Genomic DNA, 22,581 nt, shown 5'->3' with positions numbered 1-22,581 from the left:
ACGCAAACCCCTCTGATCTACAAGTGCGCGGGTGGAAACTTCGGTGATTCCTCCTTCTCGGGTCGCTTCCCACGCTCTGTGTTAGAGTACAGAATTTTCTTTGGGATAATCACGTAATCCTTCTTCTTGAAGGAGAAAAGATTGCGTGATGTGCCTTAAAACAATGTCTGCGTAATGGGTGTCCAACAACGCCACTAAGACGCTGAGCACACTGAGTGACAAAACACTTGAGGCACCTCTATTTTATTTTCTCATCACATCGCGTATCAGACGCCTCGAATATTCATCTGCTTGATTACTGGCCATTACTGGCGGAAGTTGTACAGTGCTGTCTAAAATTAAGACAAGATGTTTTGACGTGTTTTTGGGTTGTCAATCAAGCGTAACAAGCGTGCCAAAAGTGCCTAGCACGTAGTGTTCACTTCAGCGAAAAGGTCACAAATCAAAGAAGTGTTGTATCACATTCCTGGAGGTTCAGAGTAGAATTCGCTGAGGCGCTCGTGAATACAGCCGACCATATTAGTAGACCTTCACGAAGAAAGTTGCTACTTCGTGCACAATGAAATTGTGATTGAATACTGATTTACGACTTCAAGTAAGTAACAGTGGTAAGTGCATTGTTTAATTTAATTGCTTTATGTGCATGCAGATTTGAGTAGTGTGGCAAGCTGGAAAAATTGCCCGTGTGTCGCTTAAACAATAAACTCAAGAGGAAGCTAGTAGTTCTTGAGGCTGGCAGATCTCGGCGCGAATCAGTAATTTTAACTTGAAGAATTTTACTGTGTCGCGATAAAGCTGTCATCATTTTAGGCCAACCAGCCGTTTTGATTCATATGACAATCGAATACAAATGTTGAGTGTACCGTCAAATTTGCGAATTGATGGTTTAACGTGCTATGTTGACAAATCTCTCACAAATCGCAAGATATTGTTAACCGCGCGGCCATGGGCCGAGCGCGGTTCTAGGTTTACCCGTGGTTTATTATTTTTTTTATTATTTTTTTTGTCGGTGACCAGACGCAGACCTCCGCTCGGCCAAACTTTGAGTCACGCAACGTGTGATGTTTTTCCGCCAGAAGCTGTTAAAACATAAACACACGAACAATTTTACGGATATTGTTTTCTTTTTTGTGGGTAAAATATATTTTCTTTTCGCTTTATCAAAGCGTTGGATTTAAAGGGAATAATAAATACGCTGAAAATAGGTATTACGTCAGCCATGGAATGCGCTGACGTTGCAGCTTTCACTTTCGCTCCGTGACAAATAAGATCGTGTTTACTTTGCAAGTTTATTTCGGCAGAAGCGACGGTCATTAATTTATTTGTAATTTTGCGAGTATTTCTTGCGGTTTTAGGCAAATGAAGTAAATCCTTTGACTGTTTCATCGCAGCGAGTTCATAGATCGGAAAGAAAATTAAATGTTTGGAAGCCAAGCAAAGAACGTGTCAGAACGTGCAAAGATTACGTCATTGATAGGGAAATAACCACCGTACTAAAGATAGCCGTAGATAACGCAATTCTTGAATTATGTGACTCGTGTGACTTCTTTGCTAACCCTTAACTCAAGGGAAAAAAACAATTAAATTTAATCGTGGCTTTAAAGAAAGAAAGCGGTTTGTAATAGTGTTCGTATCTTCATGCCCATACATATCCCGAAGAAACTTCCAGATTAAGACTATTACGTCATCGGAGATGTCACAACGGCTACGACTGATGGTGCGATAATAGAGTTTATGTTGATCAAGTGCTGTGATGTCTACAGTAATCAATGAATCATCAAAGATTGCTTTGGAATATGCACTGCGTTGCGACTGTAGTACTAAGAAAACAGTTAAATTTTAAAAGCGCGGTTATAAGATCTAACAGATCTTCTTGTTTGCCGAGATAGCGAGCTAAATTTAATTCATTAAGAAGGAAAACATAGTTTGACTGTTTAAACACAGCATGCTTCACTAAACCTGTTCAGAAATCAAAGCCCTCGGCATTATTCTCAAGCTAATTCTGTCACAAAATGATCAATACAAAGGAAGAGGCAAGGGGGAGGGGGGTGGTAATTCAAGCTATGTCGTATCTCTTTTCCTCGAAAATCCGTGAGGAAGAACGCAAAACAAGTGAGCGTGCGAGCATGGCATGTTATTTTGCGTTCTTCCTCGCGTTCTTTCCTACGAAATTTCGAGCAAAAGAAAGACTGCTCGCAGTCTATTATATGTCGTGTTATCAATGGTTGGAGAGGGAGTGGAGCGAAGGGGGCTACAAGAGGAAGCTGTTAAACTGGGTTTCATGTGTTTGGGGTAGGGCGCAGACCCATATAGTTAGAATGTTTGTATTTGCTTTTCCCGGAACTCTAAATCGGAAGTTACGTTTCAACTCATTCATTGCTGAATCGTGATTTTATTACAACAACACAGGAAACATTTAGGACTCAGTGGCGTAAAAAAAGCTAAACGTGCCCTTGATTACAGATACCCTTCACACTTTTGTTCAAATTCTCTGGCGCGTTCATTATTTTCTATTGAACCGATTTGGATTTTCGTCACCCTGCTATCAGTATGTGTCAGTAGAAATTAAATCTTCGCACCTTTGTAAAGAAGATTCATATTATCGCCATTTTTCGAACACTTTTTATGACTTAGATTAATACTCTGTAAAGCTCTGTGTGTACAAAGTCATTAGAGCGTTGAAAATCGTCGCGCGAAAGACCCTTGACTTCTGCTGGCAAGTTTGCCAAAAATACCAACTTATTGTATTCTTTAGCGTTTTATTGTCTGCTCAAGTTACAAGCGCACGCCTTCTCAGCTTTGTATTCTTATAGGGAAAGTTGTACTCCTAACAGGAACTGAGTTGAAACCAACCCTGGACTTTGTGTGGATTTGTGGTTTCTCGATTTTTCCCAACAACCTGAAGTGTACAGCAGATATCACAGATCAGTTTGAAGGAAGCGCGAAGCAAGACTATCGACATGTTTGAAATTGGAAGACGTTTCGTGGCAATATATTTGACCTGTGGTATGATAAGCTTGGCAAGATTTAGCTCGGCCTCTAACAGTAAGTATAAGCGACAATTTTCTTTTACTAACTTAGGAAGTGTTAAAAGTTCTTTGTACTTGATGTCAGTACTTGTGAACCACCTTTTTCTTCTCCGGTTCAAACATTGATAGCCATATTGAAGTTAGGATTTCAATCGGATTTACCCGAGATCAAATATTTGAGTTTTCCCATGACCTTTCATTCTCAATTGGTTCTCGGATGTTGTTGTTTTAATATTATTTTAAAAATTCACACGATAGCCTGACGTAAACGTATTTTCTCACGGGTCTTAATGGCCTTGAGAAGTGAAAAAAGATTTAACTCACAAAGAATATCACAAGTCCAAGATTCCCCTTGGAGTAACGAGTTGAAGAGATGTTATGACTGAAGATGTCACATTAAATCGGCACTCTGTTCAGATACGGTGCTGTTTATCAAAGCTGCTCCTTTAGACACGAGTTAGACTTCCAAAGTTTCTCTGTTTTCCGGCTTCGTGTGGTCTTTTTTCATCCATTCGTTGGAAAGGAAATTTCGTCCCTTTCCCGACCTATTATAATTGCCTTGAAAATTACCCATTTCAGCACTACTTTGGCATCCCGGAATTCTTTGGTCTCATTTCAACAAATTCGACCTTTTAGGGAAGGGTGAAACTTGCCATATGTTTTGTCGTATCTCGCTGAAATCGAGTCGCAACTACAATGGATAAAAACATATCGCCGAAACAGGAGGAGACTTGCAATTCACCGTTGTTTTGTAGTTTTGTAGAATAATGTAAATCTGGCTATCCTTGCAATGATAACAATTTATCAGCTGAAACAAATCAAACAGATTGTTTAATGACCCTTTTGTAATTAATTAAAGGAGATGAAAGTATTCAATTAATAGTGCGATTTTACATAGTAAATCTCCCTCATATTTAGTAAGGAGACTCAGTCCCGGCTTATTCATCGGACGTTATTATTTTGGTAACGGAAAGAAAACGCGCCAGAAGTGATGAAAGCCAAGCAAGCCAAGAAAAAGTGATGAACTGTAATATACTTCTATGCTTGTAATCCTGTGTCTCTTACCCAAACACTTGTTCCAATTTGCACTATGGAATCTTTTTATCCAATTTATTTTTATATTTGAAAATCTTTCACCGAAAAACGACTTCCTTCCTGTAAGGCATTTTTCTCAGTACCTTGACGCTATCTTGAATTAACAAATTCCAGTCAAAACCGCAATACGTGGGCCGATAAAAAAAATACGAAATTAATGCAAATAGGATTAAATTAACCGGCTCCAGATAGGCTCGGAAGAACACTGAACAATAGCTGAACTTTTGATGACTAAGCACCGCAATATTAACCTCCATTTAAATCGGAACTTTTTATGTCGAACTGATACTCCTAAAACAGTCAGAAGTGAGGCACTGATTGAGTCTTCGTCGCCGGCAAAATTTCTCAGTCCTTGTTCAGTAAGCTCGTTTGCACGACGTGTGACATCTTCAGTTGGAGAAGAAAACCATTTAAACAACGCGAATTATAACGTTTTTCCTTTAGTTTATTCAAAATTATTTCAAACAACAGCGAAAGAGTCTACGCGCGGTTTTAAATGAAGCGATGAAAAAAAAAACTAACGCCGGAAGAAAACTGAAATGTAAGCTTACAAAATGGATAAATCTGCTCAAAAGAGGATTGTTGAAACGGTATCGGCAGTTTTATCGGCCTGGTGCTGTAGAAGAGGTTGTCTATTTACCGAGTTAGGATTTCGAGTTGGATTTCGAGTTGGATTTTCGAGTTGGATTTTCGAGTTGGATTTTCGAGTTGGATTTTCGAGTTAGGATTTTTTGGCGGGATTTTTTTGGTGGGATTTCCAATAAAGTTTCAGTGGTTTGATGATTTAAATGGTTGACAGGCCAAACACGACTCCTATTGGTCAAGATAGAGCTAGCCAATGGCGTAATGTACTTTTCGATCCTTATTAGTTTGAAGCTCGACCTCGTTACTTTGTGTTTCTTTGACGGCATTTTTTTCTAGATTTCTAGGCACTCGATGGCTTAACTGTGGCATCAGTGTAAAATGCAGTTGACAAGCCAACACGACTCCTATGGTTTGTGACATTTGTACATTCGCCGTTCTCTGTTCGGTCACTCGACCTTTTTGTTGCTTCACTCGTGTTTTTTCACTTCATGCTGTGTTATGAGAAGGAATTTTAAGTAAAGTTGAGCCGTAAGACCGTGCTATAGCAAAATTTTTAGAGGTCATAGGTCTGTATGATTCAGTTCCGCTCTTATCTGCATTTCCTTTCGTCGAGTTTGACACCCCTGTAATTTTCCATGTGTTTATGTTTTTTAAGGCTCATTTATATTCCAAGATAAGTTTTAAAGTCTCCAAGTGTTTGCTTTCGAGGTACAAAATATGAAATTTACCGTGAAAATTTTGCTTATTTGCATTCCATATTGTGACGCCGGGCCGGCTCTGATTAGAACTGTTTGCAAGTATAGTGGGTAGATTCTTATCACGGACATTATATTATTTGACATGTCCTTGTACGTTTTTCTTCTGAGACGCCGTAGCTTTACTTCGAGAAAGCTATACGTTTCTCCAGAAACATTCTTCTGTTTCTTGCAGCTATCGATCTGATCGAGCTAATGTTTCTCGAGCACGATGTACAGCTGAGGTTTATTCCTCCTTTTGGTCGTTCTGGCACCACGTAAATGTAGCTGTTTACGCGCAGTAAAAAGGCAAATCACTAGCCCCACCCCTACAGGAATTCTTTTGTTGGTTGCATTGCACTGGAAATCTACGAGACGGTTCACGGACAAACTAGCTGAGATCGTTGCAGCTGGATTACTAGTAACCATCTCGAAAAGACCGACTCTACATCCTTAAACGTAAAATCAACTCGAAATCCTAACTCGAAAATCCAACTCGAAATCCTAACTCGAAAATCCAACTCGAAATCCAACTCGAAATCCTAACTCGAAAATCCAACTCGAAATCCTAACTCGAAAATCCAACTCGAAATCATAACTCGAAAATCCAACTCGAAACCCTAACTCGAAAATCCAACTCGAAATCCAACTCGAAATCCTAACTCGGAAGTTAGTTTGTCTCGCTGAAGAATGGACTTTAAGAGGTAAACATTTGATTGACAGGTAGAAAAAACAATAATTAAAAGCTTATCTTTTTCCTCGAACAACTCTCTCGGAAAACTGTTCTTTTCACGGAACAGATCATCATATCCGCGAATAAATATCCGGCCTAATCAGCATAATAGAGGTTTCATTGTTTATTTAGTCGTCAGACACATTAACACGATATCAGCTGATTAATGATTTTGTGAGAGGCGCTTAGCGTCAGGTATAAGCTATTTTCGCTTCAAACAAAAAGCCCCGTGTATCGGCAAATTCTCAAAAAGGTATTTTCATTTTTTTTTTTGGTGGCTCCAGGTAAACCAACAGACCTTCGAGTCGCAAGTGTTCGCGACCTTAAGATCATGCTGAAATGGAAGAGACCGCTGACTACTGCTGGCGCACCAGACAGTTCAGTTCTGTCATATATGGTGTCCTACCAGGTTGTTGGGAGCGGCCCCGGAAGACGGGTGCCCGCGACATCAGAGAGCGCTGAACTTGACTTACAAGATAACAAACAGTATAACATTTACGTTAAAGCCGTTAGACCAAACCAAAGCACTTGGTCGGATGTCTTTGGATTACATACTAACACTTTGGGTGAGTTTGGACTCGTATTTTCTCCCTCGAAAGAAAGCTTTTTAAAAGCTGCAATTTCTATGGATAAAACTCTCCATGGTTATTTTGTGGGAGAGAGACCGATTTACATGGCCCTACATCTGACTTCAGAGTTTATCAAACACGACGACAATGTGTTAAGTGGAAACATTGTCAACTTTGAAACGCGCGAGGAAACCGCGATTCTGTCTGTTCTAAGGGACTGACCATTATTTTATTCGAGGCGTGGTGAAGGGGTGAGAGTTGGGCTATTTTCTGGGGCATGAAATTTTTCAGTCACCTTTAGGTTGTGAGTGTTTTTTTGGTAGACAATAGCTTGCTCAAGAATTTTTTCAAAGTCAAACACAGGGCCTTTATAGTAGACAGCACTGCTCGATTTTTTCCCCATGGCTCCCACTGCGGTTTTTTTTTTTGTTAGCAGTTTTTGCTGTGAAGGAATTTTTTTTTTCTTTTGAAAATTGCTCAACATGCTTGTCTGGCTATAGTCAAGATGTTGAAGTTATCTGTTGCACCTATCTGCCATACACATTGTATGTCGTGTTTTATGTCTCCCAGTGGATAATAATATTATTTGACATAAACTTTTCTTCATGTACAGTTCCTGCGAAACCCATCAATCTCCGTGTGTCCAGTGTGAACCGTTTGAGAATCACCGTCGTCTGGAACAGTCCATCAGTTACTAAGACTGGGATAACAGATACATCGAGATTAAACTACTATGTTCGTTTCAAGAACGTAGAAAGCAAAGCGACGAGACAAATACAAAGTGTTACAGAAAAAGCTTCTTTTACTCTTAAGGCAAACACAAGATATGAGATACAGGTCAAAAGCTATAAAGTGTTCAATGACCGTGTGGCTGGTTCGTGGTCGGACTCGTTGACAATCAAAACAAATGAATCAGGTAAGAGCTGCGCTCGCAATCACTAGCTCTCGAAACAAAATCTTTCCTCCCAATTCAACCAAGGCCCCGTCTCCTATTGGGAGTGTGAGGTCCTGGGTAATAGGTTTGCAATGCTCAGCTGATGAAAAGCGCGGGAACTGAGTCGCGCGGGTTGAGCCACGTGATAGTTAAGGTCTCCCTATGATTGGTCAACAAGGCCATCATTCTTATTGGCACGAGAACTTTGTGCCGCATTTTCTAAGTAATTAAATTCGAGATGTAGAAATCTTAATTAACTAGCCAATCAATTGTGATTTCAATCTCTCTACTTTTCCCGAACATGGCTCAGGTTGCAAGACTTGTAAGTAATTTTGTTCTGGTTGGTTCCTTCCGCTATCTATAATGAACCCGCTGTTTTTTGTTTACCTCCAGTCCCAACTAAACCACCAACCAACGTCAAAGTCGTCTCCAGTACTCTCTCTTCCATAAAGGTTTCATGGGGCCCAATCCCTAAAGATGATCGCAATGGTGTCATTCTGGGTTATGTTGTGTTCTACCGTGAAGGTACCTCTGGGCCATGGTCTGAACGCGATGCGAGCCTGGTCTATACTCAAAACCTAACTGGTCTGACAAGCGGAAAATCGTATTCCGTCAAAGTAGCAGGATATACCAAGATGGGGCGAGGAACCAGATCCGGTTCAAAAAGTATTATTCTTGGAGGTAGTATATTTCCATGATGCTTCCAGCCTAACGAAAATAGACGCCTAGTGTTTGCGCGCTCAATATCAATTTTCCCGCTAGCGCTCGAGGAACTTTTGACAATCTATTTAAAGCATTCCATACCGATGACTTCGCTTCGGACAGATCCGTGTAGAGTGTCAGTAAGAAATGGTCGTTGCGCGCGAAATTTTTTAAAACATATCAGATTTTAGGGTGAAATATCTCGGATCCCTTTAGAACGTTGCTGTTTTGACGGTAACTTATTGATGCAAGAGGGTTTTTTTTTTGTTAAGATACTACAAGCAGAACTCTGTGATAGTCACTCGATCAATGTTTACATGGTGTAAATTTTGAAGAAACGTCGGTTACAGAAAATCAGTCTCACTTGTCATCTACTGACGTGCACCATGTTTTTTGTTTGCAGGCCAGTTTATCACTACTACAAGAAAGGTTACTACACAAAAGCCACCAACAGGTTATTCTCCCTTTATTCTTTCTTTACTTTATTCGCTTACTCTTCCCTATAGGTTTTCTTTTAATCGTGTCCGGCCCAAAGCTTTATTTAATTCCAAATTTCATCGCACTACTTTTCCCGCCAAAAATCATGCTTCGTGGAGTGCAACCACAAGCCTTTTCGTGCTCTGCAAAACATTTTTTTTTTTGCTTTACATATAACATTGACTGTAAAGCCAAAAATTTTTTTGCAGAGCGCGAAAAAGCCTAAGTACGAGTTCAGCGCTACAGTGTTACGCAGGACTTGTAAGTAGCGGTTTTCTCTGTAAGGTCGGGTAAGAAATAACAACAGGAGACAAAGGTAACATATTCGTTCTTTTCATTCCTTTATTTACTCTCTTCCTATTCAACAAGATTGTGTGCTCCCTGTGGTGCGACCATAACCTCGCTTCCAGTTTCTTCCTTAGCGTTTGCAAACGCCTTAACCGGTCTGAAACAAACGAAGTCATTGGTTAGAAAACGTTGCCAAGATCTATCCATAGACTAAACTGCTGTCTTCAGATCAAGCGTTTTAGCGGGGCAGCGCTGTCGTGTACTGCGCTGAACTGGCTGTTCTGCAGGATAACTTAACTGTAAAAAGCAAAACAAAACAAAACAAACCTCCTTATGTGGCGTGTGCTTCGAAGAAGAGTAAGGAAGCAAGGTACTATTTTAACCTGCTTAATATCTGATTTTTATTCTTGCACAACAGTTTCTGAAAAGCCACACAGCACCTCTCGAACAGCGAGCGTAAAGACAATTGGTACAGTAGAGAGTGTGTCCACTGAAGCCCCTGGTAATACAACAGGTTGGTAGAGCTCATTTCCAGGCTGACTCATTTACTTTCTTCTAATCCCTTTTAATTAGTACAAATCTACTAACTTCTATCACGAATGCCGCTCTCTGATTGGATACGCTACTCACTACCTATTCTGTGATAGATAGTGAGTAGCGTAATGCGCTTGTTAACAAAATTACGGCCGCTTCTTGGCGTTTTCGAAACGTCTGTGAAGAGTATTTAGATAGAGTTTTGAACGACTAGTAGATTTATACTAAAGAAATTAGATTATTCGCTCTCGATTTCTATGCGTGATAGTTGACGAGGGCGCAGCCCTCGTCAACTATCACGCAAAAGAAAACTTGAACTCATAATCTAATTGTTAAGTAATACTAAAATCGAAGTCTAATCGATATACATAAACATCCTTCTTACCCGCTGCACTCTATAGTAGTTATGGTGGATGTAGCTTTACCTACATCTAGACGTCTGCGGCTTCCTTTGTCACAGGCAGAAACAAAGGGAATAGTAGAGCTAGGAAGGATAGGCTGTTTGCTAACGAGATACAACCGGCTTGAACTATTAATAAATGATCCAACGGCTGAGTAATGCAGTGCTTGCTGACGTGAAAACTTCCTTTTCTTTTCGCAGATGTCTTGCCCACAGATCCTTACGCTAAAACATCGACTCGTTCATCGGGTGAAACAGCTATCAGGCGGTCATCTGTTCCTTCAGTGTATTCTATGCCGGGTGATCACTCTCGTCAATCCACGCCAGAACCTGACTCGGTTGGTACAGGTAAGTTGTGCTAAAGTGCTTCGAGTAAACTTGGTTGAATGTCCGAGGCGCACCTAGTGCAATATATGTATGCCGCTTGCTGTAACCAAGATTAGCCTAAACTTAAAAACTAATCATTACCTTTGAGGGCTTCCTAGGGAGAATGGGATACGTGTTGCATTGATCACATAAAAAAATGTCGCATTTTCTCTCCTGTTACGTTCCCCTAGCGTAACCTGTGTAGCAGGCGTCTACGAAGGAGTTGGTGTCGAGGGGGGGGGGGGGGGGAGCGGGCGTTTTTCGCCTCCCGTGCTATTTAACTTCCTGCAACGAAGGCTACCCTAGAGAGTTGAGCCCCATTGTCTCTTAATATTAGTCTTTTATCACGCGGAGAATAACATATTTATTATTTGGTCATTCTCAGCTCACCAAGTAACCAAAGAGAACTCTTTGAAAAAGATTCTACTGATAGGAGTTCCGGTAGCCTGCGCATTCCTCTTGTTAATTATACTGATAGTCTTCATCGGGCGTTCCCGCAAGAGAAAACAATTGTATCAAAACGGTGAGGTTACGAAGTCGAAACGTCGAAAGAGGTCGAAAGACGTTGTTACACGGGGTGCCTTCAGCGTGAGATATGAACCCCCCTCGGGAAACACTACGCTGGGCAGCGACTCCATGACTGAGGGGCTCTTACAGACGGCGGACGAACCGGATCAACCTGTTATCGTTGTACAAGAGGCAAATGGCTCCCTACCAAGGGCGGAGGCAGAAGATGTCCCTTTGATAGCAGCTGGTGATTCTGACAAATGCGATCATTTGAGAGTTGATTTGAGCGAGGAGCAAAAACAACTTGAAGAAGGACGCGCTTCAGGATTGTACGAAAGTATTGGATCTCTTGGAAAAGCTGGGTGCTCCAATGAAACGAGACGCGACGACGGAAAAAGTGACGACGAAGAGCGTTATGTCACGCAAGAACAAATCGATGCCACGCGTGACAAAGCTTCGTCACAGGCCCAGGCTGATTACAAAACTCCCAACGGTCACTATAAAACGCCCAAGGCAGAAGTTCATTATAAAACGCCCAAGGCAAGGGTTGCCAAGGATGTTCCTGATTACGAGAACGTCGCAGATAAGGAACACGTCTACGAGACCCTCGGTTTGAAGCACCCAGGGGATCCTGTGTATGAGAATACCAGAGCTTCATCCGACAATGCTGACAGGGGCGAGCAGAATGAATCAAGTCCCATTTAAATTAAAAACTTTTTAAACACACGACGCTTGAATCCTTTAATACGGTCATTTGGAGGATCATTTACGAATCGGAATTTCTGTCGTCTAGTCCACCGCCGGATCAGAGTAGCACAATATCAAAGCTAGCCTGAGAAAAGGCTCCCGGGGAGGGTGGAAAGAAAACATAGAGCGAACGAAGCGCTTCGCTCGCCGAAAGTCTTGTTTTTTTCGCGCTCATCGGCTCGCGTCGGTCGCCTAATTTTTTTTCTGACCTTGCCGGGAACCTAGCTGGAGCCTGTTCGCAGGCTAAGGCATAACCAAGTCGTCTTCGGAACAGGTCTTCCGTAAAATAAGCCAAGTTGTTACATTAAGTCGGAAAAAAATGAATAGAATTGTTCCCTTTAAGTCGCGATGACTCGTAAGCCTCGAATTAGATTTCGCGGGAAATTTTGTCCATTGGAGGCTGGGGAAACCACTGCAAATACAGAGGTACATATTTTTGTAAACAAATTAAGATTTAATGTTCAAAAAGTAAAAGAGTATTGTTACAGGCCGGCGAGAATATTTTTTGAGTAAAGTTTTTAAACTGAATTGAGAGGATAAAGTTTCATCGTGCTGAATCTGGGCATTAACCCAGATCAAGAAAGAGACAATGAATTCAGCGGGAAGAGTTAGGTGTATTTTTTAGCTGAATTAATGCGACTGCATTTTATAACTGAGTTAATTGGACTGTATAACTTCATTTTGTAACTGAGTTATAAAATATAGTCGTGTCATTCCCAGACTTATTTGTGGGCTTATTTGTTTGCAAATTAAAAGTCGAGAGTAATTTCCTCTGTCACCCTGTGTGTTAAATGCAATTAAAAGAAAGTGAAAAAAATGTATGGCTTAACGCAAGTAAGTTGCAAAAAAACAACTACCAGTCGAGGAAGCTGTTGGCAATACAACGGAAGTGTTAACTGAACAGCTAAATCAATAAGCCACTGCCTTCGTCATTAGAAGATCCAAAGAAAGATCTTCTATCAAGCCTTGACTATTGTACATGTGGTGTTGGGGCAGATGTGGGTGTTATGTTGTTAGTCAGGGCGCCCTGGCCGTTGTGGGTATTGTGGTCCGTTTTGGGGGCGTCAACCACAACACCCGCGGTGTCCACAACTGCTAAAACGCCTACAAACTTTTCTGCGAAAACGCCCACGAGCTTCATAACTTAATTAACCACACCAGACAGCCAGCACCCACCTACGACCACAAACACCATGTTATCAATTTCATTTTTTTTCTTAATTTACCATGTTACGTATCTGTTATTATTCTAAAAAGCTATTCAAATGAGGCGGCTAAGAACGTCTAACGTATCGTCTTGAAGATTTGAAAATATTTCAGTCTTGTGAGAGACAAAAAAAAAATGATCTGTGGCAAGTCTAGCCAAAATGCAAACACTTCTGAACACGACTGCGCGTCAATGCGACTTAACGCAGGAAGAAAATAGGACGCGCAAGGAATGACGCGCATTGGAAGAATGCGTTTGCCTTTCTAACATGGCGAGTCTGTCAATTTTACGGTACTCGCCTGCGCTCTATTGAGGGAGAGATTTGTCACTCTGTTTTCGGTGCCTTCGTATAGTATTGCAGCGTTGAAACAGACTTCTGTTTTTTTATCCCACCAGAGGAGATAAATTTTGATATCCGTACACGGGTCAAGTTTTGTATTTATTCAATTCACTTAAATATAGAAGAATTTTTGATCGACTCCTTTGGTCCCAAGTGGTATCTTTGGACAACATCTCAATCTAGTTTGGTGAAAGCATGACGAACCACACTTTTGTAACAACTAACCACCACCACAAACCTGAAACCCGGAGCTACAAGTGTTAACAAATATCGAAAAGTCTGCTAAACTAACCAGAAAGCGTAACCTGTTGTGGAAAAAGTAGATTGCACTTGTTTGAACTTTACGATAAGCTGAAATAAATCTTGCGTCTCATTGGAGAAACTTTTTGAACTAGGTGAAGAAAACCTAGTTATCTTTTTTCACAAGTGGCAATTTTCCGATAATAAACATTTATTCGGGTTACTTTCTCTGTCAAAAACAGTATATAAAAGTATAAGGGTTTGGACTACGGGGAAGAACCTCCCTGTAGAAAAGTATACCTCACTGAGTTTCAGCCCCACAAACAAATGACCGAAGATTAGGAAACAAAATTTTATTTGTCATTTTCTAAAATGTCAGAGCAGCGAGTCCAAAATGGATGGCTTAAACAGTCTGCCTTCTGTCTTCTTACACACCACACTGCCTTCATGCTCTGAGGAGGGACTAGTCATCAGGGCCTTCTCCAGATAGTATAGCTCACTGACATTGTGAGTAGCTAAGTACTGGGGCAAGTTGTTGTACCAGAAACCTACATCACCAGTACCATGTGCATCGTCAGACAGTGTAAGTTTAGCTCCAGAAGTCAGAAGATACTATGAGAAAAAAAGATGCAAATGATAATTATCATAATTATATCAGTTCTGAGATTTAGGCGATAAAGAAAAGTTCTAAGTGTCCTTCACTTGATCTGTTTTTGGTAAACGTTATGGAAAATTAGCAACTCCATTTAAATGAACTTGCTTGGCTCCATACATAATTTTATAATTTTAGCCTGTGAACAAGTTCTGGTTGGAAGGGTCTGACTACGGCTAAAAGGGCCAAGAAAGAACTGGTTGATAGTGAAGTGGCTGGGGGTGGTGGTGGGGATTGGGGTGGCTCTCCTCCTCTCTCTCTCCCCTACTCACTCTTCTCTCCTCTTTATTCCCACTTTCTCTCACACCATTGTCAACTAGAGAGCCTGTTAACAGGCTAACATAATTTTGATTTGTGCTTTGTCATATCCTGCACTTGGCTGTTTGGAATCAGAAAAGGCATTTTGCTGTGGGCAGAAATTTGTAACATCTAAGTTTTTTATTTACAGGAATTGGCTGCACTATATCTTTAGAAATGAAACTACAATGTAGCATTACACTATATTTTCCAAGAATCAATGCCTGCAGAAAACGTAGTAATTCCAGTCTTGTTTAAATTCCTGATGTTACATCTAAACTCTGTCCTCTACAGAGGTTCAAAATGTTCATTATAGAGAGTCACTGTGCAAGGTGAGTGCAGGCACAAAGTTGAATGGATCTCCGACGTTGCCCTTCACCTAACCCTGCACCTGCACTTGCATCGTTCAGCATGTTCTCCCCACCCAAAAAAAATCCTTTGAGCCTCTGTGGAGGAGAGAGACATTTAAAAATTTTGCTGATCAACAAGATTTTTTGGGAATTAGAGAAACAGAGTGCAAATCATCGCTTGACTTGAACTAAAACTACTGCCCAATATTAAAATTTGAACAGCAGGTATCTAGTTAAGGAAATTATTAGATATTTCATTCCTCTACAAAAAAAGTATGACAACTTCCCTTTACAAAGTAGAGGCAATCCAAATACAGTACTGAATCATCATTTCGCTATTCTTACCTGAAGAATTCGTGTGTGAGGGTATGGATACTTCAGATTCTTTCTTGGTGATGCACCACTTGTATTTATCTCAAACAAAGCTCCATAGGAGTTCCCAAAGTCTATATTCCGAACAATCTTCTCCCAAATCAAATCTGTAATTTCAAAATCAGCTCGATAAAGTCTGATGACATCAAAATGACAAAATGATTTGAAATCACTCATGTGACAATGAGAATTTAACTTCATGTAGAACAGACCAGAATACATCTGGACCAAATTTAGTTGCAATCGGTGCAATGCTGGACTTGCTTGGAGCAACAATTACCATAAACAGGCAAGACGCAGTCCATTGTTGTTAATCTGATTTGCGTCATCTCAGTGCTAAAAGGAAAAAAAAAAAAGACTGAAAACCGTGAAAAAAAAAAATAGCAAAACCTAAAAACCAGAAATTTTTAAGAGCAAAAACCGAAACACCGATCTGAAAGTGATTCAAAGCCGTAAAACCGAAAACCACAACTCCCAAAATCGAGAATGGACAGTAACGGGGTTGACTTATTTTGAACATTTCCTTAGTTTTTATTGAAACTTGTCGAAATCGTTCAAAACTCTTTTAGCTGACTGTCCTTTTGGAGCAAAAATTTTCTCTACGCACACCCCTCTGATCTACAAGTGCGCGAGTGGAAACTTCGGTGATTTCTCCTTCTCGGGTCGCTTCCCATGCTCTGTGTTAGAGTACAGAATTTTCTTTGGGGTAATCACGTAATCTTTCTTCTTGAAGGAGAAAAGATTGCGTGATGTGCCTTAAAACAATGTCTGCGTAGTGGGTGTCCAACAACGCCACTAAGACGCTGAGCACACTGAGCGACAAAACACTTGAGGCACCTCGATTTTATTTTCTCATCACATCGCGTATTAGACGCCTCGAATATTCATCTGCTTGATTACTGGCCATTACTGGCGGAAGTTGTACAGTGCTGTCTAAAATTAAGACAAGATGTTGTAACGTGTTTTTGGGTTGTCAATCAAGCATAACAAGCGTGCCAGAGTAGAATTCGCTGAGGCGCTCGTGAATACAGCCGACCGTATTAGTACACCTTCACAATGAAAGTTGCTACTTCGTGCACAATGAAATCGTGATTGAATACTGATTTACGACTTCAAGTAAGTAACAGTGGTAAGTGTATTGTTTAATTTAATTGCTTTAGGTGCATGCAGATCTGAGTAGTGTGAAGCAAGCTGGAAAAATTGCCCGTGTGTCGCTTAAACAATAAACTCAAGGCGAAGCTAGTAGTTCTTGAGGCTGGCAGATCTCGGCGCGAACCAGTAATTTTAACTTGAAGAATTTTACTGTGTCGCGATAAAGCTGTCATCATTTTAGGCCAGCCAGCCGTTTTGACTTATATGACAATCGAATGCAAATGTTGAGTGTACCGTCAAATTTGCGAATTAATGGTTTAACGCGCTATGTTGACAAATCTCTCACAAATCGAAAGATATTGTTTGCCGAGATAAGCGGGCTAGATTTAATTCATTAAGAAGGAAAACATAGTTTGACTGTTTAAAAAACACCATGCTTCACTAAAACTGTTCAGAAATCAAAGCCCTCGGCATTATTCTCAAGTTCTCTCACAAAAATTATCAATACAAAGGAAGAGGCAAGGGGGAGGGGGGTGGTAATTCAAGCTATCTCGTATCTCTTTTGCTCGAAAATCCGTGGGGAAGAACGCAAAACAAGTGAGCGTGCGAGCATGACATGTTATTTTGCGTTCTTCCTCGCGTTCTTTCCCACGAAATTTCGAGCAAAAGAAAGACTGCTCGCAGTCTGTTATATGTCGTGTTATCAATGGTTGGGGAGGGAGCGGAGCGAAGGGGGTTACAAGAGGAAGCTGTTAAACTGGGTTTCATGTGTTTGGGGTAGGGCGCAGACCCATATAGTTAGACTGTTTGTATTTGCTTTTCCCGCCGGGAACTCTGAATCGGAAGTTACGTTTCAACTGATTCATTGCTGAATCGTGATTTTATTACAACAACACAGGAAACATTTAGGACTCAGTGGCGAAAAAAAAGCTAAACGTGCCCTTGATTACAGATACCCTTCACGCTTTTGTTCAAATTCTCTGGCGCGTTCATTATTTTCTATTGAACCGATTTAGATTTTCGTCACCCTTCTATCAGTCTGTGTCAGTAGAAATTAAATCTTCGCACCTTTGTAAAGAAGATTCATATTATCGCCATTTTTCGAACACTTTTTATGACTTAGATTAATACTCTGTAAAGCTCTGTGTGTACAAAGTCATTAGAGCGTTGAAAATCGTCGCGCGAAAGACCCTTGACTTCTGCTGGCAAGTTTGCCGAAAATACCAACTTATTGTATTCTTTAGCGTTTTATTGTCTGCTCAAGTTACAAGCGCACGCCTTCTCAGCTTTGTATTCTTATAGGGAAAGTTGTACTCCTAACAGGAACTGAGTTGAAACCAACCCTGGACTTTGTGTGGATTTGTGGTTTCTCGATTTTTCCCAACAACCTGAAGTGTACAGCAGATATCACAGATCAGTTTGAAGGAAGCGCGAAGCAAGACTATCGACATGTTTGAAGTTGGAAGACGTTTCGTGGCAGTATATTTGACCTGTGGTATGATAAGCTTGGCAAGATTTAGCTCGGCCTCTAACAGTAAGTATAGGCGACAATTTTCTTTTACTAACTTAGGAAGTGTTAAAAGTTCTTTGTACTTGATGTGAGTACTCGTGAGCCACCTTTTTCTTCCCCGGTTCAAACATTGATAGCCAGATTGAAGTTAGGATTTCATTCGGATTTACCCGAGATCAAATATTTGAGTTTTCCCATGACGTTTCATTCTCAATTGGTTCTCGGATGTTGTTGTTTTAATATTATTTTAAAAATTCACACGATAGCCTGACGTAAACGTTTTTTCTCACGAGTCTTAATGGCCTTAATTAAGAAGTGAAAAAAGATTTAACTCACAAAGAATATCATCAGTCCAAGATCCTCCTTGGAGTAACGAGTTGAATACATGTTATGACTGAAGATGTCACATTAAATCGGCACTCTGTTCAGATACGGTGCTGTTTATCAAAGCTGCTCTTTTAGACATGAGTTAGACTTTCAAAGTTTCTCTGTTACCCGGCTGGTCGTTTTTCAACCATTCGTTGGAAAGAAAATTTCGTCCCTTTCCCAACCTGTTACAACTGCCTTGAAAATAACCCATTTCAGCACTACTGTGGCATCCCGGAATTCTTTGGTCTCATTTCAACAAATTCGACCTTTTAGGGAAGGGTGAAACTTGCCATATGTTTTGTCGTATCTCGCTGAAATCGAGTCGCAACTACAATGGACAAAAACATATCGCTAAAACAGGAGGAGATTTGCAATTTACCGTTGTTTTACAGTTTTGTAGAATAATGTAGATCTGGCTATCCTTGGAGTGATAACAATTTATCAGCTGAAACAAATCAAACAGATTGCTTAATGACCCTTTTGTACTGATTAATTAAAGGAGATGAAAGTATTCAATTAATTTTACATAGTAAATCTCCCTCATATTTAGTAAGGAGACTCAGTCCCGGCTTATTCATCGGACGTTATTATTTTGGTAACGGAAAGAAAAAGCGCCAGAAGTGATGAAAGCCAAACAAGCCAAGAAAAAAGTGATGAACCGTAACATGCTTCTATGCTTGTAATCCTGTGCCTCTTGCCCAAACACTTGTTCCAATTTGCACTCTTGAATCTTTTTATCCAATTTATTTTATATTTGAAAATCGTTCACTGAAAAACGACTTCCTTCCTGTAAGACATTTTTCTCCGTACCTTGACCCTCTCTTGAATTAACAAATTCCAGTCAAAACCGCAATACGTAGGCCGATAAAAAAAATAATCCGAAATTAATGCAAATAGGATTAAATTAACCGGCTCCAGATAGACTGAAGAACACTGAACAATAGCTGAAGTTTTGATGACTAAGCACCGCAATATTAACCTCCATTTGAATCGGAATTTTTTATGTCGAACTGATACGCCTGAAACAGTCAGAAGTGTGGCACTGATTAAGTCTTCGCCGCCGGCAAAATTTCTCAGTCCTTGTTCAGTAAGCTCGTTTGCACGACGTGTGACATCTTCAAATGGAGAAGAAAACCATTTAAACAACACGAATTATAACGTTTTCCCTTTAGTTTAATCAAAATTATTGCAAACAACAGCGAAAGAGTCTATGCGCTGTTTTAAATGATACGATGAAAAAAAAAAAAACTAACGCCGGAAAGAAAACTAAATGTAAGCTTACAAAATGGATAAATCTGCTCAAAAGAAGATTGTTGAAACGGTATCGGCAGTTTATTGGCCTGTTGCTCTGGAATGGACTTCAAGTGGTAAACATTCCATACCGATGACTTCGCTTCGGACAGATCCGTGTAGTGTGTCAGTAAGAAATGGTTGTTGCGCGCGAAATTTTTTAAAACATATTAGATTTTAGGGTGAAATATCTCGGATCCCTTAAGAACGTCGCTGCTTTGACGATAACTTATTGATGCAAGAGGGTTTTTTTTTGTTAAAATGCTACAAGGAGAACGCTGTAATTGTCTCTCGATCAATGTTTATATGGTGTAAATTTTGATGAAACGTCAGTTACAGAAAATTAATCTCACTTGTCATCTAGCTACTGATGTGCACCATGTTTTTTGTTTTCAGGCCAGTTCATCACTGCTACAAGAAAGGTTACTACACAAAAGCTAACAACAGGTTTTTTTTCTTTACTTTATTCGCTTACTCATCCATATAGGTTTTCTTATAATCCTGTCCGGCTCAGAGCTTTATTTACTTCCAAATTTCATGGCGCAAAAATTATGTTTCGCGAAGTGCAACCATAACCTCGCCTCCAGTTCTCCCACCCATGCAAATGATCGAATTGGACCTGAAATGAAACTGTTTGGAATGAAGCTCGTTAAAGCTTCAGGATTCCAAATCAAATTTAAATTGACATGGCACTTTTTCGTTTCGTTTCTTATTTCAAAATTAAGCTTTTTCGACTGCCAAATCGACAGGCACACCAACGAAACAAACAATAACAATTATCGCAAAGTTTTCTTCCTTAGCGTTTGCAAACGCCTTAACCGGTCTGAAACAAACGAAGTCATTGGTTAGAAAACGTTGCCAAGATCTATCCATAGACTAAACTGCTGTCTTCAGATCAAGCGTTTTAGCGGGGCAGCGCTGTCGTGTACTGCGCTGAACTGGCTGTTCTGCAGGATAACTTAACTGTAAAAAGCAAAACAAAACAAAACAAACCTCCTTATGTGGCGTGTGCTTCGAAGAAGAGCAAGGAAGCAAGGTACTATTTTAACCTGCTTAATATCTGATTTTTATTCTTGCACAACAGTTTCTGAAAAGCCACACAGCACCTCTCGAACAGCGAGCGTAAAGACAATTGGTACAGTAGAGAGTGTGCCCACTGAAGCCCCTGGTCATACAACAGGTTGGTAGAGCGCATTTCCAGGCTGACTCATTTACTTTCTTCTAATCCCTTTTAATTAGTACAAATCTACTAACTTCTATCACGGATGCCGCTCTCTGATTGGATACGCTACTCACTACCTATTCTGTGATAGATAGTGAGTAGCGTAGTGCGCGCTTGTTAACAAAATTACGGCCGCTTCTTGGCGTTTTCGAAGTGTCTGTGAAGAGTATTTAGATAGAGTTTTGAACGACTAGTAGATTTATACTAAAGCAATTAGATTATTCGCTCTCGATTACTACGCGTGATAGTTGACAAGGGCTGCGCCATCGTCAACTATCACACAAAAGAAATCTCGAACTCATAATCTAATTGTTAAATAATGCTAACATCGAAGTCTAATCGATATGCATAAGCATTCTTCTTACCCGCTGCACTCTATAGTAGATATGGTGGATGTAGCTTTGCCTACGGCGTCTACGACTTCCTTTGTTGCAGGCAGGAACAAAGGGAATAGTAAGCATTTCCAGGGTAAGCTGTTTGCTAACGAGATACAGCCGGCTTGAACTATTAATAAACGATCCAACGGCTGAGAAATGCAGTGTTTGCTGGCGTGAAAACTTCTGTTTTTTCGTAGATGTCTTGTCGACACATCCCTACGCTAAAACATCGACTCGTTCACCGGGTGAAACAGCTATCAGGCGATCATCTGTTCCTTCAGTGTCTTCTATGCCGGGTGATCTCTCTCGTCAATCCACGCCAGAAGCTGATCCGGATGGTACAGGTAAGTTGTGCTCAAGTGCTTCGAGTAAACTTGGTTGAATGTCCGAGGCGCACCTAGTGCAATATATATATGCCGCTTGCTGTAACCAAGATTAGCCTAAACTTAAAAACTAATCATTACCTTTGAGGGCTTCCTAGGGAGAATGGGACACGTGTTGCATTGATCCCATAAAAAAAATGTCGCATTTTCTCTCCTGTTACGTTCCCCTAGCGTAACCTGTGTAGCAGGCGGGTACGGAGGAGTGCGGGGGGGGGGGGGGAACGGGCGTTTTTCGCCTCCCGTGTTATTTCTCCGTTTGCACCTGCAACGAAGGCTACCCTAGAGATGTGAGCCCCATTGTCTCTTAACATTAGTCTTTTAGCACACAGAGAATAACACGTTTATTATTTGGTCATTTTCAGGTGAAGAAATAACCAAAGGGAACAAGATTTTACTGATAGGAGTTCCGGTAGCCTGTGCATTCCTCTTGTTAATTATATTGATAGTGTTCATCGGGCGTTCCCGTAAGAGAAAACAATTGCATCAAAACGGTGAGGTTACGAAGCCGAAACGTAGAAAGAGGTCGAAAGACATTGTTACATGGGGGGCCTTCAGCGTGAGATATGAACCCCCCTCGGGAAACACTACGCTGGGCAGCGACTCCATGACTGAGGGGCTCTTGCAGACGGCGGACGAACCGGATCAACCTGTTATCGCTGTACAAGAGGCAAATGGCTTCCTACCAAGGGCGGAGGCAGAAGATGTCCCTTTGATAACAGCTGGTGATTCTGACAAATGCGATCATTTGAGAGTTGATTTGAGGGCGGAGCAAAAACAACTGGAAGAAGGACGCGCTTCAGGATTGTACGAAAGTATTGAGTCTCTTGGAAAAGCTGGGTGTTCCAATGAAACGAGACGCGACGACGGGAAAAGTGACGACGAAGAGCGTTATGTCACGCAAGAACAAATCGATGCCACGCGTGACAAAGCTTCGTCACAGGCCCAGGCTGATTATAAAACTCCCAACGGTCACTATCAAACGCCCAAGGCAGAAGTTTATTATAAAACGCCCAAGACAAGGGTTGCCAAGGATGTTCCTGATTACCAGAACGTCGCAGATAAGGAACACGTCTACGAGACCCTCGGTTTGAAGCACCCAGAGGATCCTGTGTATGAGAATATCAGAGCTTCATCCGACAATGCTGACAGGGGCGAGCAGAATGAATCAAGTCCCATTTAA

At 40.9% G+C, this 22,581-nt stretch overlaps 2 protein-coding genes across 6 annotated transcripts; one reads left to right on the top strand and one right to left on the bottom strand.

The window, feature by feature from the left end:
• The first annotated feature begins 355 nt into the window (after positions 1–355).
• Positions 356–22,581, top strand: LOC145497861 (uncharacterized). 5 transcript variants are annotated; one of them, XM_081477726.1, is made up of 9 exons: positions 356–595; positions 2,835–3,045; positions 6,461–6,742; positions 7,359–7,661; positions 8,073–8,360; positions 19,816–19,866; positions 20,504–20,599; positions 21,216–21,362; positions 21,764–22,581. In XM_081477726.1, exons 2-9 carry the CDS (start codon positions 2,961–2,963, stop codon positions 22,579–22,581), a joined length of 2,070 nt encoding a protein of 689 aa, XP_081333852.1. In that variant the 5' UTR covers positions 356–595; positions 2,835–2,960. The 5 variants fall into 5 exon arrangements, with proteins under 5 accessions (XP_081333852.1, XP_081333851.1, XP_081333853.1 ...); XM_081477725.1 differs by lacking the exons at positions 19,816–19,866; positions 20,504–20,599; positions 21,216–21,362 and adding exons at positions 8,785–8,835; positions 9,565–9,660; positions 10,282–10,428 and having other exon boundaries at positions 367–595; XM_081477727.1 differs by lacking the exons at positions 19,816–19,866; positions 20,504–20,599; positions 21,216–21,362; positions 21,764–22,581 and adding exons at positions 8,785–8,835; positions 9,565–9,660; positions 10,297–10,428; positions 10,832–12,505 and having other exon boundaries at positions 413–595.
• LOC145497863 (uncharacterized) lies at positions 13,027–16,287 on the bottom strand. The gene is made up of 2 exons (XM_081477729.1): positions 15,132–16,287; positions 13,027–14,099 (listed from the first exon to the last, which is right to left on the bottom strand). The coding sequence occupies exons 1-2, from the start codon at positions 15,378–15,380 to the stop codon at positions 13,863–13,865; spliced, it is 486 nt and encodes a 161-aa protein (XP_081333855.1). The 5' UTR covers positions 15,381–16,287; the 3' UTR covers positions 13,027–13,862.

This window comes from Orbicella franksi, chromosome 9 (genome assembly GCF_964199315.1).
Source record: "Orbicella franksi chromosome 9, jaOrbFran1.1, whole genome shotgun sequence".
Taxonomy (NCBI): Eukaryota; Metazoa; Cnidaria; class Anthozoa; order Scleractinia; family Merulinidae; genus Orbicella; species Orbicella franksi.
This window is presented reverse-complemented; position numbering and strand designations above follow the sequence as displayed.

Coding starts and splice junctions, on each gene's coding strand:
- LOC145497861 (XM_081477722.1), top strand. CDS start 2,961: ATGTTTGAAATTGGAAGACGTTTCGTGGCAATATATTTGACCTGTGGT. Junction 7,662..8,072: donor AATCAAAACAAATGAATCAG/GTAAGAGCTGCG, acceptor GTTTACCTCCAG/TCCCAACTAAACCACCAACC. Junction 10,429..10,831: donor ACCTGACTCGGTTGGTACAG/GTAAGTTGTGCT, acceptor GGTCATTCTCAG/CTCACCAAGTAACCAAAGAG.
- LOC145497863 (XM_081477729.1), bottom strand. CDS start 15,380: ATGTATTCTGGTCTGTTCTACATGAAGTTAAATTCTCATTGTCACATG. Junction 14,100..15,131: donor CTCACACACGAATTCTTCAG/GTAAGAATAGCG, acceptor TTTTTCTCATAG/TATCTTCTGACTTCTGGAGC.